The 13,541-nt window shown below is 37.0% G+C and overlaps 1 protein-coding gene across 1 annotated transcript; it reads left to right on the top strand.

The window, feature by feature from the left end:
- The first annotated feature begins 783 nt into the window (after nucleotides 1-783).
- Nucleotides 784-12,800, top strand: LOC125680387 (arylsulfatase B-like). The gene is made up of 8 exons (XM_048919944.2): nucleotides 784-1,052; nucleotides 1,996-2,182; nucleotides 2,323-2,492; nucleotides 3,222-3,333; nucleotides 3,609-3,704; nucleotides 5,544-5,787; nucleotides 6,180-6,334; nucleotides 12,254-12,800. Exons 1-8 carry the CDS (start codon nucleotides 798-800, stop codon nucleotides 12,520-12,522), a joined length of 1,488 nt encoding a protein of 495 aa, XP_048775901.1. The 5' UTR covers nucleotides 784-797; the 3' UTR covers nucleotides 12,523-12,800.
- Nucleotides 12,801-13,541: the final 741 nt, after the last annotated feature.

Genomic DNA, 13,541 nt, shown 5'->3' with positions numbered 1-13,541 from the left:
TCTGATTAAAACCATCCCCCTCCTCCTTACACTGACGCTTGTAAGGAGGAAGGGGGGGGGGGGGTAATCAGACTGCCGGGTTCTCTTTTCTATAAAAAATTTCTATACCATAGACAGTTTTAATGAGAGGAAGGACTTATGATATTTGGTTTTTTTCCTTATTACCAACCAAAGTACCCGTTCTTGTAAAATGAAATTATACGAGGAATGCTGATGTCTTTGCATATCCTCACTATATAGTACAATGTATATACTACTTATTAAACCAGCATTGCTCGTCTTTTTATTTGGCTGCATTGATTCTTGCATTATGAAATTAATTACTAAATTAAAAAGAAAAAAACCCAAAACAGTTAGACTTATTATAGTATACTTTATTAATGATATATATACGTGTTGAATCTGAGCAGTATACGATATATTGACCTGCGGTGAGAAAAGGGAAAGGGTGATAAGGGATCTATTTGTGAAATACATGTACATGTATATAGTAAAAAAATAATAATTAAGAACCATATTATGAATTCTAACACGCCCAAAGAAGTGGACAGTAATAAAATATGGATAAACCTATACGTTTTCCTGTTTTCAGCATGACCCTTCTTCTATACCTTGAAGCGATGTCATATTATCCTGATAATACTTGATAGAAAGTTCAGAAATTATATACAGACCTTTCACATAAGCACGATTCAATTCGACATGTCTTGACATTCATTGGTCATATGAAACTCACGTGAACTAACAAGACAGTACTTGTATTTATTTAAGATTGTGCTTCATTATGCAAAAAGATCATGACTACAATACATGTATACAGTTCTCTGGTATTGTCATGGCTTGCATGCCTAGCGAGAAGCCAGGGTACAAAACCACACATTCTACTAGTGTTAGCAGACGATTACGGTTACAACGACATCGGGTATCATGGATCCGAGATAAAAACACCCAACTTGGATAAACTCGCGGGGGAAGGTATCAAGTTGGAGAATTATTACGTACAGCCGATATGTACTCCGACACGGAGCCAACTGATGTCTGGGCGCTATCAGGTAGAGTGATACGACAGGGAATGCATGTTAAAATTTGAATCACTATCATATAGATAGACACACTTTATAGATATAGTGATAAAGCTGTGTTTTGCTGTTCATGCTGTTCTAGTCTTGGTAGAGCTAGTATCGCCTCCGGTTGCGAATCGAGCGCCGTATGTAACCGAGTGGTAAGGCGGTTCGATTCTCCATCTCGGCGCCCTGTAAAACCTATATGGCATTTCACATCATCTTCGCAAGCCAAGTGTCCGATTCGCTTACTCTCATCTTAGATAAGACTAAGAGTAAGCGAATGGGGAACTTGGCTTGCGAAAATGATTTTACATAAGCAGGCTACTGAAAAACAAGTTGATGGTAATGGGGTTTCAACACTCTCGTTCAAAGTCAGCATTCGCAAATTCTATGGTCGTTATAACGATCTAGTTCGTCAATACAACCTATAATTGGGTCAAATGTAGTCCGAAATATCTGACGTTTTCCTGGCTTTCTCATTGTTTTTATATTTACCGTGTCAGGAAAACGTCAGAACCGGCGCCATTACGTAAACTGGAAATTCGCCGCCTCCAGCTGGAGGCGGTATTCTCGGGCCGATTTTAAATACCTTGGAGTCGAATTCAATGTTAAAATCATAATTAATCAATAAAACGATGCTTCATGTACTTACTAATACCGATTAAAAGAAAATATCACTCCAAAATTCATTTAAACCCCCTACCTCTTTAACCCCGGGAGTTCACATCACCCCCCCCCCTCCCCAATACATACGCCTCTTTTGGCGGTTATATGATAATATGTTCATGTACATGTTAGATCCATATAATAGTACATTACCAAGCTTCGTCTTTGGAGAAAATTAAAGAGCAAATAGAGCAGGGTTTTTTTTCGGACAAATACACTGATTGAAAATTTGAAACTTCTTTCCATCTTTACACTTGTATTATAGATTCACACAGGTCTTCAGCATGGAGTGATCTTAACAGCCCAGCCCAACGGACTTCCTCTCGACGAAACAATACTTCCGCAAAAGCTAAAAGAGGTTGGATATGCAACACATGCTGTCGGAAAATGGCATTTAGGATTTTTCAAGGACGAATATCTACCAACCAACAGGGGATTTGATTCATATTTTGGTGAGACTTGCAGCAATATATTGTAGATCTTAAATGGTATGTTAAATTTTGATAATGCAGGGATAATACTGCCTGAAAATACCTTATAGAAAACCAATAACTACATTAATAGAACAAATGTTGTCATGTCATCATATTAGGATACCTATCAGGGGCGGAGGACTATTTGACACATAGTGCGTGCAATGGCAGGATGTGTGGAACAGATTTACGAGAGAATACAGACCCTGCTAACTACACTGGGGTATACTCCGCGCATTTGTTTGCTCAAAAAGCTGCTGACATTGTCAATAATCACAATACAGATCAGGTATGTCAAATCTAACGGGTAGTAGTTTCTATTACAATTCAGTTCTTGGTCAATATAATCCTTTGATCCGCTCACCAAGATCGCCACACTAGGTACAACAGGTGTAGCGATCTATGTGAGCGGATCTAAAGATCTAATTTTGAATAATCAGATTGGTTCTGGGTATATGGTGACGTCCTGAACGGATCTAAAATATTATTAATAATAATAATAAAAAAGAATGTCCCCCATCTGCAGCTGAAAAATAATCACAGTTGCTATATTGCTAGCTGGTGTTGAAATCAGGGAAATTCAGTCGATGTATTCCCTTGGTCTTCTTTCATCATGTAAATTTTGAATTTACCAGATGGCAGTAAATACAAAATTTACAAATTGCGATATTATAAAAAAAAATTATTTACTGCCGCCTGGTAAATTCAAGATTTACAAGATGACAATTCTCAGGGAGGTGGGGCCTTCCTGGCATCAGACCCCTTTAAAAGATGGACATGTTCTTGACGCCTGGATTCGAAGTAAGTAAAGGCACATTCACGCGTATACAGTAAACATAATATTGCCTAACCATATTACAAAAGTTACGTCATTTATGAAACGTTTCATATTCTACACGGTGTAGTAAGGAAACGAAATACAACAATCACCTAGTATAATTTTTCTGCCACTGAATGTTAAAGATGTTTGTAAAATATTTACATTAAAACCAAGGTTACTCATTACATTATTTTACAGCCTCTTTTCCTCTACCTCCCTTTTCAATCTGTACATTCCCCACTGGAGGTGCCCGAGGAGTATATAAAACCTTATATGCATATTGAAGACAAGGACAGAAGGACATATGCAGGTAATCATTTTCATCTTCGTTAGCCGAGAGTTTTCGGTTCACCCCGCTTCCTACAAAGTCTTAAGCTTTGCCGATATGAACCGAAAGGGCAGTCACGTTTAGCTGAAGAATCATATTGCACCTACATGTATTAGTGAAGTCAACTGCATGCTTAAAAATAGTTGCCGTCTAAATATTGAAACTGTTACTAAAATTGATAAAATAAACAGAAATTTAACCTTTTTACCCCATTGCGTTGTGAATAATGTTTTGAATACTTTTGATGGTCACTACAGGAATGGTATCCGCTATGGACGAGGCCATTGGAAACCTCACTGATGTCTTCAAGAAGAAAGGCATATGGGATAATACACTGATGGTGTTTTCAACAGGTGGTTTAAACTGTTCTAATGTCAAATAATAAGATGTCTGAAATTCTTTTTACAAATTTTAACACCCCCCCCCCCCCACAAAAAAGAAAGAAAGAAAAGGAATTAAAGAAAACCAGAAAAAAATATCAGAACTTGAAGAACGATTGCCCCAATTTATAACGGGATGTTTTGATTTAAAAAGAAAAAAAATACTCGCCTATAATGGTATATGTAATTAAGGTTACTGAATTTATGAAGCTTGTGTAACTTCAGTTTTATACTGTTCCTATCTATTTTATATTCACATGCTATTACGGTTTGATTTCTTTTCTTATCTAATATTCCGAGCTTTCTCATTGGTTATCGAATAGTTCCGAGCTTTCTCATTGGCTATCGAATAGTTCCGAGCTTTCTCATTGTCTATCGAATAGTTCCGAGCTTTCTGAGTGGCTGAGATTCAACATACTAGCCAATCACTCGCACCTCCCTTCGAATGAAACTTTTAATTTCTTCAACTTCGGATCAAAATTAAATTTAAAATCCAAATTGACGATTGATTCCCATTCTATTTTAGGTTTTGCATTAACTGTAAATAAAGAATGACTTCAATAACAAATTATTGTTTGCAGGGACCAATCCAGGAACTGTGGTGGTGGTGGGTTGTGTGTCCAAATTTATGAGGCAGGGGGTCTGGGGGCCGCCGGCTCCCAGTGGGTCCAACTCCTGGATTTCACAGATTTTATAGGGCTTGGTTGATCGATTGATTGTATATTGATTAACGTCCCTCTCGAAAATATTTTACTCATATGGGGACGTCACCACTGCTGGTCAAGGGATGCAAAAGTTAGGTCTATTATCGGCGCTTATGGCCATTGAGCAGGGAGTGATCTTTATCGTACCACACCTGCTGTGACACGGGACCTCGGTTTCTGCCGTCTCATCCAAAACCGCCCCATTTAGTCGCCTCTTATGACAAGCAAGGGGGTACTGAGGACCTATTCTAATCCGGATCCACACGGGCTTGAAATATGTCTCCTATGTAGTAATTTTTACTATTTTCTATAATTTTTAATAAGGTGAAATTAATAAAATGACGCAAATGTTAAGGGTTTTTGGAAAAAATGTAAGTTCTCCCAATTAAAAGTATTTTGATAAATCAAAAGCTTTTTTCATTCATTTCTCCGAGAGTGGGAGAAATTAATGCTTCTTTTATAATTTACATTTTCCTAAACAAGAGTCAACGATTTACCTTATTGAAAATTGAGGGGGTTGGGGCACCGTTGCCCCCCCCCCCCCCCCTCTTTAGAACCACAACTAGTTTGGTATGTTCGAGTAGCTGATTTCGATATTTTAAATCATTTAGTTATATAGTAAATAAAAAAGAAAATATCTTAAAAATAAAAAAAATTCGCGTCTCTACTCACTTAAACACCTCACGTCTTTAATCACTTTCAAATAAGTATGTAAGTTTAATCTTGCATTGTGTCTGACCCATCATGTATCATTCATAGGATCTACATATGTAGTAGCCAGTTTTGATGTTTAAAACATTCATATACATGTACATGAAATAAAACAATTTACAATTTTCTCAGTAAAAGCACCGTATTGATGCTTTTGCTACCTTCGAAGTACGGGCTCTGTGAATATTGTACTTTTGAAAAGCATTATATTGACTGAGACACTATATCATAGTTTATTATTTTGTATCTGTTGTTGTATTGTTATGCATGGTGAAGGGTACTGCGTCAGTTTTCTCAGAGAAATATGATTGTAAAGTGTTCATGTGAATGTAAGTCCTCACATTTTTCTAGAGTTAAAGAAACTTATGAATAGTTTATTTTTTAAACTGATTTTTAGATAATGGCGGTCAAGTCTATGCAGGTGGAAACAATTATCCTCTAAGGGGATGGAAAGGTTCTCTGTGGGAGGGAGGAATGCATGGAGTAGGGTTTGTTCATGGTCAGATGTTGAAGAGAAAGGGGGTTGTTTCACGTGACTTTATACATGTGTCGGACTGGTTTCCAACACTTGTATCAATGGCCGGTGGTAATTTGAATGGAACAAAACCATTAGATGGAGTGGACCAGTGGAAAACTATTAGGTATTTTTCTAAAAAAAATCTTATTCGGTAATCTTTATCATTATTTCAACTGTCAAAACCTAGTTCACGGTGACGGTGATGAAATGTATTCTTAATATCTAACAATGTAGTTCATAGTGATCTGATTATAATTAGTAATGTTTGGTAAAACCATTAACAGCATTCAATTTGACTTAAAGATGTATATTTTAAAACTCGCAATTTGATCGGTCGATAAAAATGTCAGGAAATCTTTAGTTGATCAAGAAGGAAATTCCGAATAAACCTTCCAAAAATTTATATTGTGGACCACTAATCTGAGGTATATACACGAACGGATTGTCTGGACCAATTAGAGATGGACCAATTAGAGGGCATCAAATAAAGAATTTCTTTTGTTTATATCTATGAAGCGAAGGAGTATCGACCGGCAAAAGAACGACCCTTCTACACAACATAGACCCATTAAAACCACCAGTGGGTGAAAGGCTATCCGAAAGTCCATTTGATAACAGGATGACAGCGGCGGTTAGAATGGGCGATTGGAAGTTAATAACAGGGTCCCCAGGTGAGTGACCCTATACAATATACCTATACATACAGATACATACAGTATACTTATATATACAGACACATATAATATACTCACACATACAATACTATGGCATGTCAAACATTGCTATATTATTCAAATCTTGATTTTTATCTCGATGTTGATATGCGTAAATCTGGATTTATTTTCGATAATCTTGATGTCTGAATGCGTAAATCTTAATTTATATTCGATAATCTTGATGTTTATATAAATAGATTTTGATTTTTATTCGACAATTTTGTTATTGTTTTTACGATGACTTTATTGAAAACAAATATCAAGATTATCAAATATAAATATCAAGACTATCGAATATAAATATCATGATTATCGCATATATAAATAAATAAAATTCGCACATAAATATCAAGATTATCGAATATAAATCAAGATTTATCGAATATGAATATCAAGATTATCGAATATACATTACAAGATTATCGAATATACATTACAAGATTATCGAATATACATAACAAGATTATCGAATGTACATAACAAGATTATCGAATATACGTAACAAGATTATCGAATATACATAACAAGATTATCGAGTATACATAACAAGATTATAAAGTATACATAACAAGATTATCGAGTATACATAACAAGATTATCGAATATGCATAACAAGATTATCAAGTATACATAACAAGATTATCGATTATACATAACAAGATTATCGAATATATATAACAAGATTATCTATTATACATAACAAAATTATCGAATATGCATAACAAGATTATCGAGTATACATAACAAGATTATCGAGTATACATAACAAGATTATCGAATAAACATAACAAGATTGTCGAGTATACATATCAAGATTTACGCATATAAACCTACATTTTTCACGTTTCGACTTTTGAGCTTCCAATTTTTTCTTTTGATTCTTTTTTTTTAAGTCAATGTCCATGGAAACATCAGGCAGTGCTTCTAATACAGTGACATGGTGTAACAGTTTCAACCATTTTTAGCTCACCTGAACTTTCTGATCGAAATTTGTCCGTTGTCATTGTCGTTGGCGATGACGACCGTCATAAACTTTTCACATTTTCATCTTCTTCTCCAGAACCAATGGGCCAATTTAACCAAACTTGGCACAAAGCATCCTTGGGTGACGGGGATTCAGGTTTCTTCAAACGAAGGGCCATGTCCCTTCAAAGGGGAGATAATCACAAAATGAAAAATCTTCTCAAGAACCACTGGACCAGAAGAGCTGAAATTCATATGAAAGCTTTCTGACATAGTGCCGATTCAAGTTTGTTAAAATCATGGCCCCGGGTGTAGGGTGGGGCCACTATAGGGGATCAAAGATTTACATGGAAATATCATTATTGTTGTATATTTGTTATATAATACAGGATCTCTGCATCCCTGATATGAACACAGGCACGCAACCTTTATCACACCCCCTTTATAGCATTCTCTACGTTTCTGGAACACCTCTGTAGTTTTCATTCGGAGTACCTCGGACTTTTTCCGCTTGGAAGCAGACGATTTGATTTGATTTGATGGAGAAAGGGAGAACGTTGGAATCGTTCGCGAGGAGAATTGGAGAACTTGAGGAATTGATCGAGTTGGTCAAAATGTAACGATAATTATTAGCAAATAGTAATATTAAACTATAAAGAATTGAAACAATTTATCTAAATTGCTATTTTATGTCACATACCGGTACATGTACTCATTGAATATCTTAAATCATTCAAAAACAGTAGTCGTTGTTTTGAACTTTTATGCGTTAATGAGCCCTTACGATTCAATATTTTCAAATATATAGTAAGATTAACAACACATGGTCAAATCAGTATCACACTCCATATCAACCCTCGACCAATATCAGCCCGAGATCAGTAATGATGTCACACTCCATATCAACCCTCGACCAATATCAGCCCGAGATCCGTAATGATATCACACTCCATATCAACCCTCGACCAATATCAGCCAGAGATCCGTACTGATATTACACTCCATATCAACCCTCGACCAATATCAGCCGGAGATCCGTAATGATGTCACACTCCATATCAACCCTCGACCAATATCAGTCGGAGATCCGTAATGATATCACACTCCATATCAACCCTCGACCAATATCAGCCCGAGATCCGTAATGATATTACACTCCATATCAACCCTCGACCAATATCAGCCCGAGATCCGTAATGATATCACACTCCATATCAACCCTCGACCAATATCAGCCAGAGATCCGTAATGATGTCACACTCCATATCAACCCTCGACCAATATCAGCCGGAGATCCGTAATGATGTCACACTCCATATCAACCCTCGACCAATATCAGTCGGAGATCCGTAATGATGTCACACTCCATATCAACCCTCGACCAATATCAGCCCGAGATCCGTAATGATATCACACTCCATATCAACCCTCGACCAATATCAGCCCGAGATCCGTACTGATATTACACTCCATATCAACCCTCGACCAATATCAGCCAGAGATCCGTAATGATATTACACTCCATATCAACCCTCGACCAATATCAACCTGAGATCCGTACTGATATTACACTCCATATCAACCCTCGACCAATATCAGCCCGAGATCCGTAATGATATCACACTCCATATCAACCCTCGACCAATATCAGCCCGAGATCCGTAATGATATTACACTCCATATCAACCCTCGACCAATATCAACCTGAGATCCGTACTGATATTACACTCCATATCAACCCTCGACCAATATCAGCCCGAGATCCGTAATGATATCACACTCCATATCAACCCTCGACCAATATCAGCCCGAGATCCGTACTGATATTACACTCCATATCAACCCTCGACCAATATCAGCCAGAGATCCGTAATGATATTACACTCCATATCAACCCTCGACCAATATCAACCTGAGATCCGTACTGATATTACACTCCATATCAACCCTCGACCAATATCAGCCCGAGATCCGTAATGATATCACACTCCATATCAACCCTCGACCAATATCAGCCAGAGATCCGTAATGATGTCACACTCCATATCAACCCTCGACCAATATCAGCCAGAGATCCGTAATGATGTCACACTCCATATCAACCCTCGACCAATATCAGCCGGAGATCCGTAATGATGTCACACTCCATATCAACCCTCGACCAATATCAGTCGGAGATCCATAATGATATCACACTCCATATCAACCCTCGACCAATATCAGCCGGAGATCTGTAATGATATCACACTCCATATCAACCCTCGACCAATATCAGCCTGAGATCCGTACTGATATCACACTCCATATCAACCCTCGACCAATATCAGCCCGAGATCCGTACTGATATTACATTCCATATCAACCCTCGACCAATATCAGCCAGAGATCCGTAATGATATCACACTCCATATCAACCCTCGACCAATATCAGCCAGAGATCCGTAATGATATTACACTCCATATCAACCCTCGACCAATATCAGCCAGAGATCCGTAATGATATCACACTCCATATCAACCCTCGACCAATATCAGCCAGAGATCCGTAATGATATTACACTCCATATCAACCCTCGACCAATATCAGCCAGAGATCCGTAATGATATCACACTCCATATCAACCCTCGACCAATATCAGCCAGAGATCCGTAATGATATCACACTCCATATCAACCCTCGACCAATATCAGCCAGAGATCCGTAATGATATTGGAGTCTTGGATTGATATGGAGTGTGATACTGATTTGGTTATGTGTTATTCTCTATACACATCTTTAGGGAAAATGATTAAAAATCTTTTCAAGAACCACTGGGCCAGAAAAGTTTACCTTTACAGTAAAGCTTTCTGACATAGTACAGATTCAAGTTTGTAAAATTCATGTTCCAAAGGGGTCGGTTGAGGCCACAATAGGGATCAAAGTTTTACATGCGAACATGTAGGGAACATCTTTAGATATGGGCCAAGGTGACTTAAGTGAGCGATGTGGCCCATAGGCTCTTGTTTTAATTCCAGGTATTAGCTGACATATTTTGTAATGATATTTTGTGTGTGGAGAAACTTCAATCAAATTGACTGCTACGATATATTTACCAATTTCAGTCCATTAAGAAAAGTTATCTGTTGTTTATAGTATACGTTATATAGACAGTTAAATAAGATATAACACTCAATACATTATTGAAAAATGAACACATTCCTAACACATACTTATATCATTTTGTATGTAATTGTGAAAGTAACGAAGAGTGATCAATCTCATAAATGATATATATGACAAATTGAAAACTAGGCAAACACAGACTCCTAAAAACACCAAAAGAAGGATCAGGTGCCTAGAGGGAGTAAGCATCCTCTCTTCACCGGTCCCAACCCGCCATGAACCCTGTATCTTGATCTGGTCAACATCAGTATGAAAAGAACGGAAACAGTATTTGCAAACAAGATCATTATAACGATTCATGGCGAAAAGTGACTTTGAGTAAGACAGTTGAAACCCCTGTAACACCGATTTGTTTATTAGTAGCCTGCCTCAGTTTAGATATTGATCATACGCTGAACATATTTTCGCGTATAGAATTAGTTGAGAAACATAAACACCATATACAGATGCTAAGACCGCCAAACATTAAGTGGTAAGAAATGAAATATACAGCATTTGTGATTTTAATCCGTTAGTCAAAATATTTGACGTCGCAATGCAATGGACGGAGGCTAACGCCAGCGCGGAATGAAAAGATTTATCGCCGCACGGGTGGGGACATTTTTCATCGTGGACTCCGTCCTAAGCTAAAACCTACCCGTTACATCGTGATGTCAAATGTTTTGATTGCAACGAATGAAAAACGAAAGCTGTATGTGTCATTTATTGCCACTTAATGTTCGGCGATCTTAATGGGATATAATACATAAGTAAGAGGACGATGGAGAAGCTGAAATCATCCCGTTTGTCATAGTGTTGTTAAATTGCTGTTAACATTTATGTTCTGTAAAACACCCAAAGATGGAACAGATGTGGAGGACTCTGTGGTGTCTATTATTTCGAGTTTAATGGGATTACATAGAATTGACATATGAATGAAAATGAATATCTGATTGATAGACGTTGATGAATTCAAATATCGAGTCGAAGGCCACAATAAGAGGGTTTTTTTCCCTAACGTGTAGAAGGTCAGTAGAATACAAAACAGGTCGGTTAATAAAGGAGCACAAATTTTGCTCAATGGGAATTCCAACAGACTTTTGGGAAACCTGGTCTCCAAAGACTAAAAGATATTGTCACTGAGAAACTACAGCGTTTTCTAAAACATGAATTCCAGAGTATGTGTGCATAGAATCAGAAAGAGTTGTAACAAAGTAATAATTTTGAGGACTGGTCACGACATGAAATACTTTTTGAGTTTTATTTTTGTCGAAGAAGCCGCTGTCTATGACGTAACAATCTTTGTCTTTGATTTGTTGTGAGGAATGGATGTATGGTCGTAAATCAATAAATCCGGGAACAGAAACTGGGTACAGATGTATCCTTTCTACTGCCTGATATATCCATAACATGGTAGTTACCCTTCCAGGTTAAAAATTATAAACTGTACACTCTTTCATGCATTGCATCAACTGAATTCTTTGTTTAACATTGTGTATATATGTAATATCTTCTCTATGTTGTTTTGTGCAATGTGAGATCAAATTGAATTGAATGGAAAATTGAGTCAATAAAACAGTATAGATGTGTATGTAACTGTTTTAAATTTCTCTCGTTATAATTGATGTTAATACAATTATGTGCAGGGTTAAATCATCCAGTATAATTTTGATTCAATTGATTCTCTCTCTCTCTCTCTCTCTCTCTCTCTCTCTCTCTCTCTTTTCACCTTAATGTGAATTTTATGTTTGTGTGTATTTCTTATGCAGGAAATGGTAGTTGGGTCCCCCCACCGCACATGAAATCATTGTCTTTCCCACCAGAGACAAATTTAGCGACCAAGAATATCTGGCTTTTCAACATCACCGCCGATCCCAATGAACACAACGATTTATCCGACACTATGCCGAATGTTGTTATGCAAATGTTGGACGTTCTTGCCCAGTTTAACAAAACGGCCGTGCCATGCAGATTTCCGGAACCTGATCCCAAGGCAGACCCGAAATATCATGATGGATACTGGGGACCTTGGATGTGATGTGCAGTCGAAAATATTAGTACCGATAGACAGTTTTGTTTACATCCATGTCCTGTATATGTGCTCAATGTCCTTGTGATGATAATGACACCACGCAAATAAAAGTAATATATTTATGATTTTCAGGCTTGGACGTCCATGTAGAGTGGTCTCGAATCATGTAACTCAATACACGAGTTTCATAACAATTCAAAACATGAATTCCTTATAATTCTTTTATTATTTTTCGCTTTTTATGTTAGCGAAATAAGTATATATAATGACAGTTTGATGAAAAGATTTTCTTTATTTCTTCTCTGTTGGACTTCTGTTGGATGATTGGTCATAATTACATTACTACATATCTAAATAGAGAAATATGGAACAGAAGTCACAAAACCCATGACATATAACCTTTGACACTAAGCTTAGCCAACCAAAAGCTCTTATACTCTTACACATTATTTTCTACATCCAACAATTGGCAACTGTACATGACTCTGGCCACAAAACAAAATATGGGAAGTGTAATACGCATTAATAAAGTTCAACATTATTCGAAGTACATGCACCTGTAAAAATTGATTCAACATAGCAATTTGCTACTGGAATGCATATAAACTCAAACTGTTTAACGGTTATTTACCTTGTTTGGCCTTAAAGTTTTTCTTCTAAAGCTTTGCATAGTTCACAACGGATTTTCGTAAAAGGCACCATGCCTTTGTCAACAACTTTCATGCAGAAAAACATACAAGTTCTCGTTAGCAGCCTTGACTATTAAAACACAGGTATTGCATGCTGTATTTGGCATGTTTGTTGAGAGTCCTATTCACAAACTTAACAGTGCCCAGGTTGGAAGCTTATTTCAAACTCAGCACATGATAATAAACAGAGATTTGACATGAAACATTTATAAAAACGAGAAGCGTGTTTCACAACAAAGAATTTTTACCACAACAAATTAAAGTTTTACGACAGTAAAAACTTGTACTCAGTAAAAGAATTTTTACCACAACAAATTAAAGATTTATTTTTCAAAA

The sequence above is a fragment of the Ostrea edulis genome, chromosome 2, assembly GCF_947568905.1.
Source record: "Ostrea edulis chromosome 2, xbOstEdul1.1, whole genome shotgun sequence".
Classification (NCBI taxonomy): Eukaryota; Metazoa; Mollusca; class Bivalvia; order Ostreida; family Ostreidae; genus Ostrea; species Ostrea edulis.
The sequence above is the reverse complement of the archived record's forward strand: the minus strand, read 5'-3'. Positions and strand labels throughout refer to the sequence as shown.

Excerpts from the sequence above, each read along its gene's own strand:
- LOC125680387 (XM_048919944.2), top strand. The coding sequence starts at position 798 with ATGACTACAATACATGTATACAGTTCTCTGGTATTGTCATGGCTTGCA. Across the intron at positions 3,334-3,608 it reads GGACAGAAGGACATATGCAG|GAATGGTATCCGCTATGGAC; the intron begins GTAATCATTTTC and ends TGGTCACTACAG. Across the intron at positions 3,705-5,543 it reads ACTGATGGTGTTTTCAACAG|ATAATGGCGGTCAAGTCTAT; the intron begins GTGGTTTAAACT and ends ACTGATTTTTAG.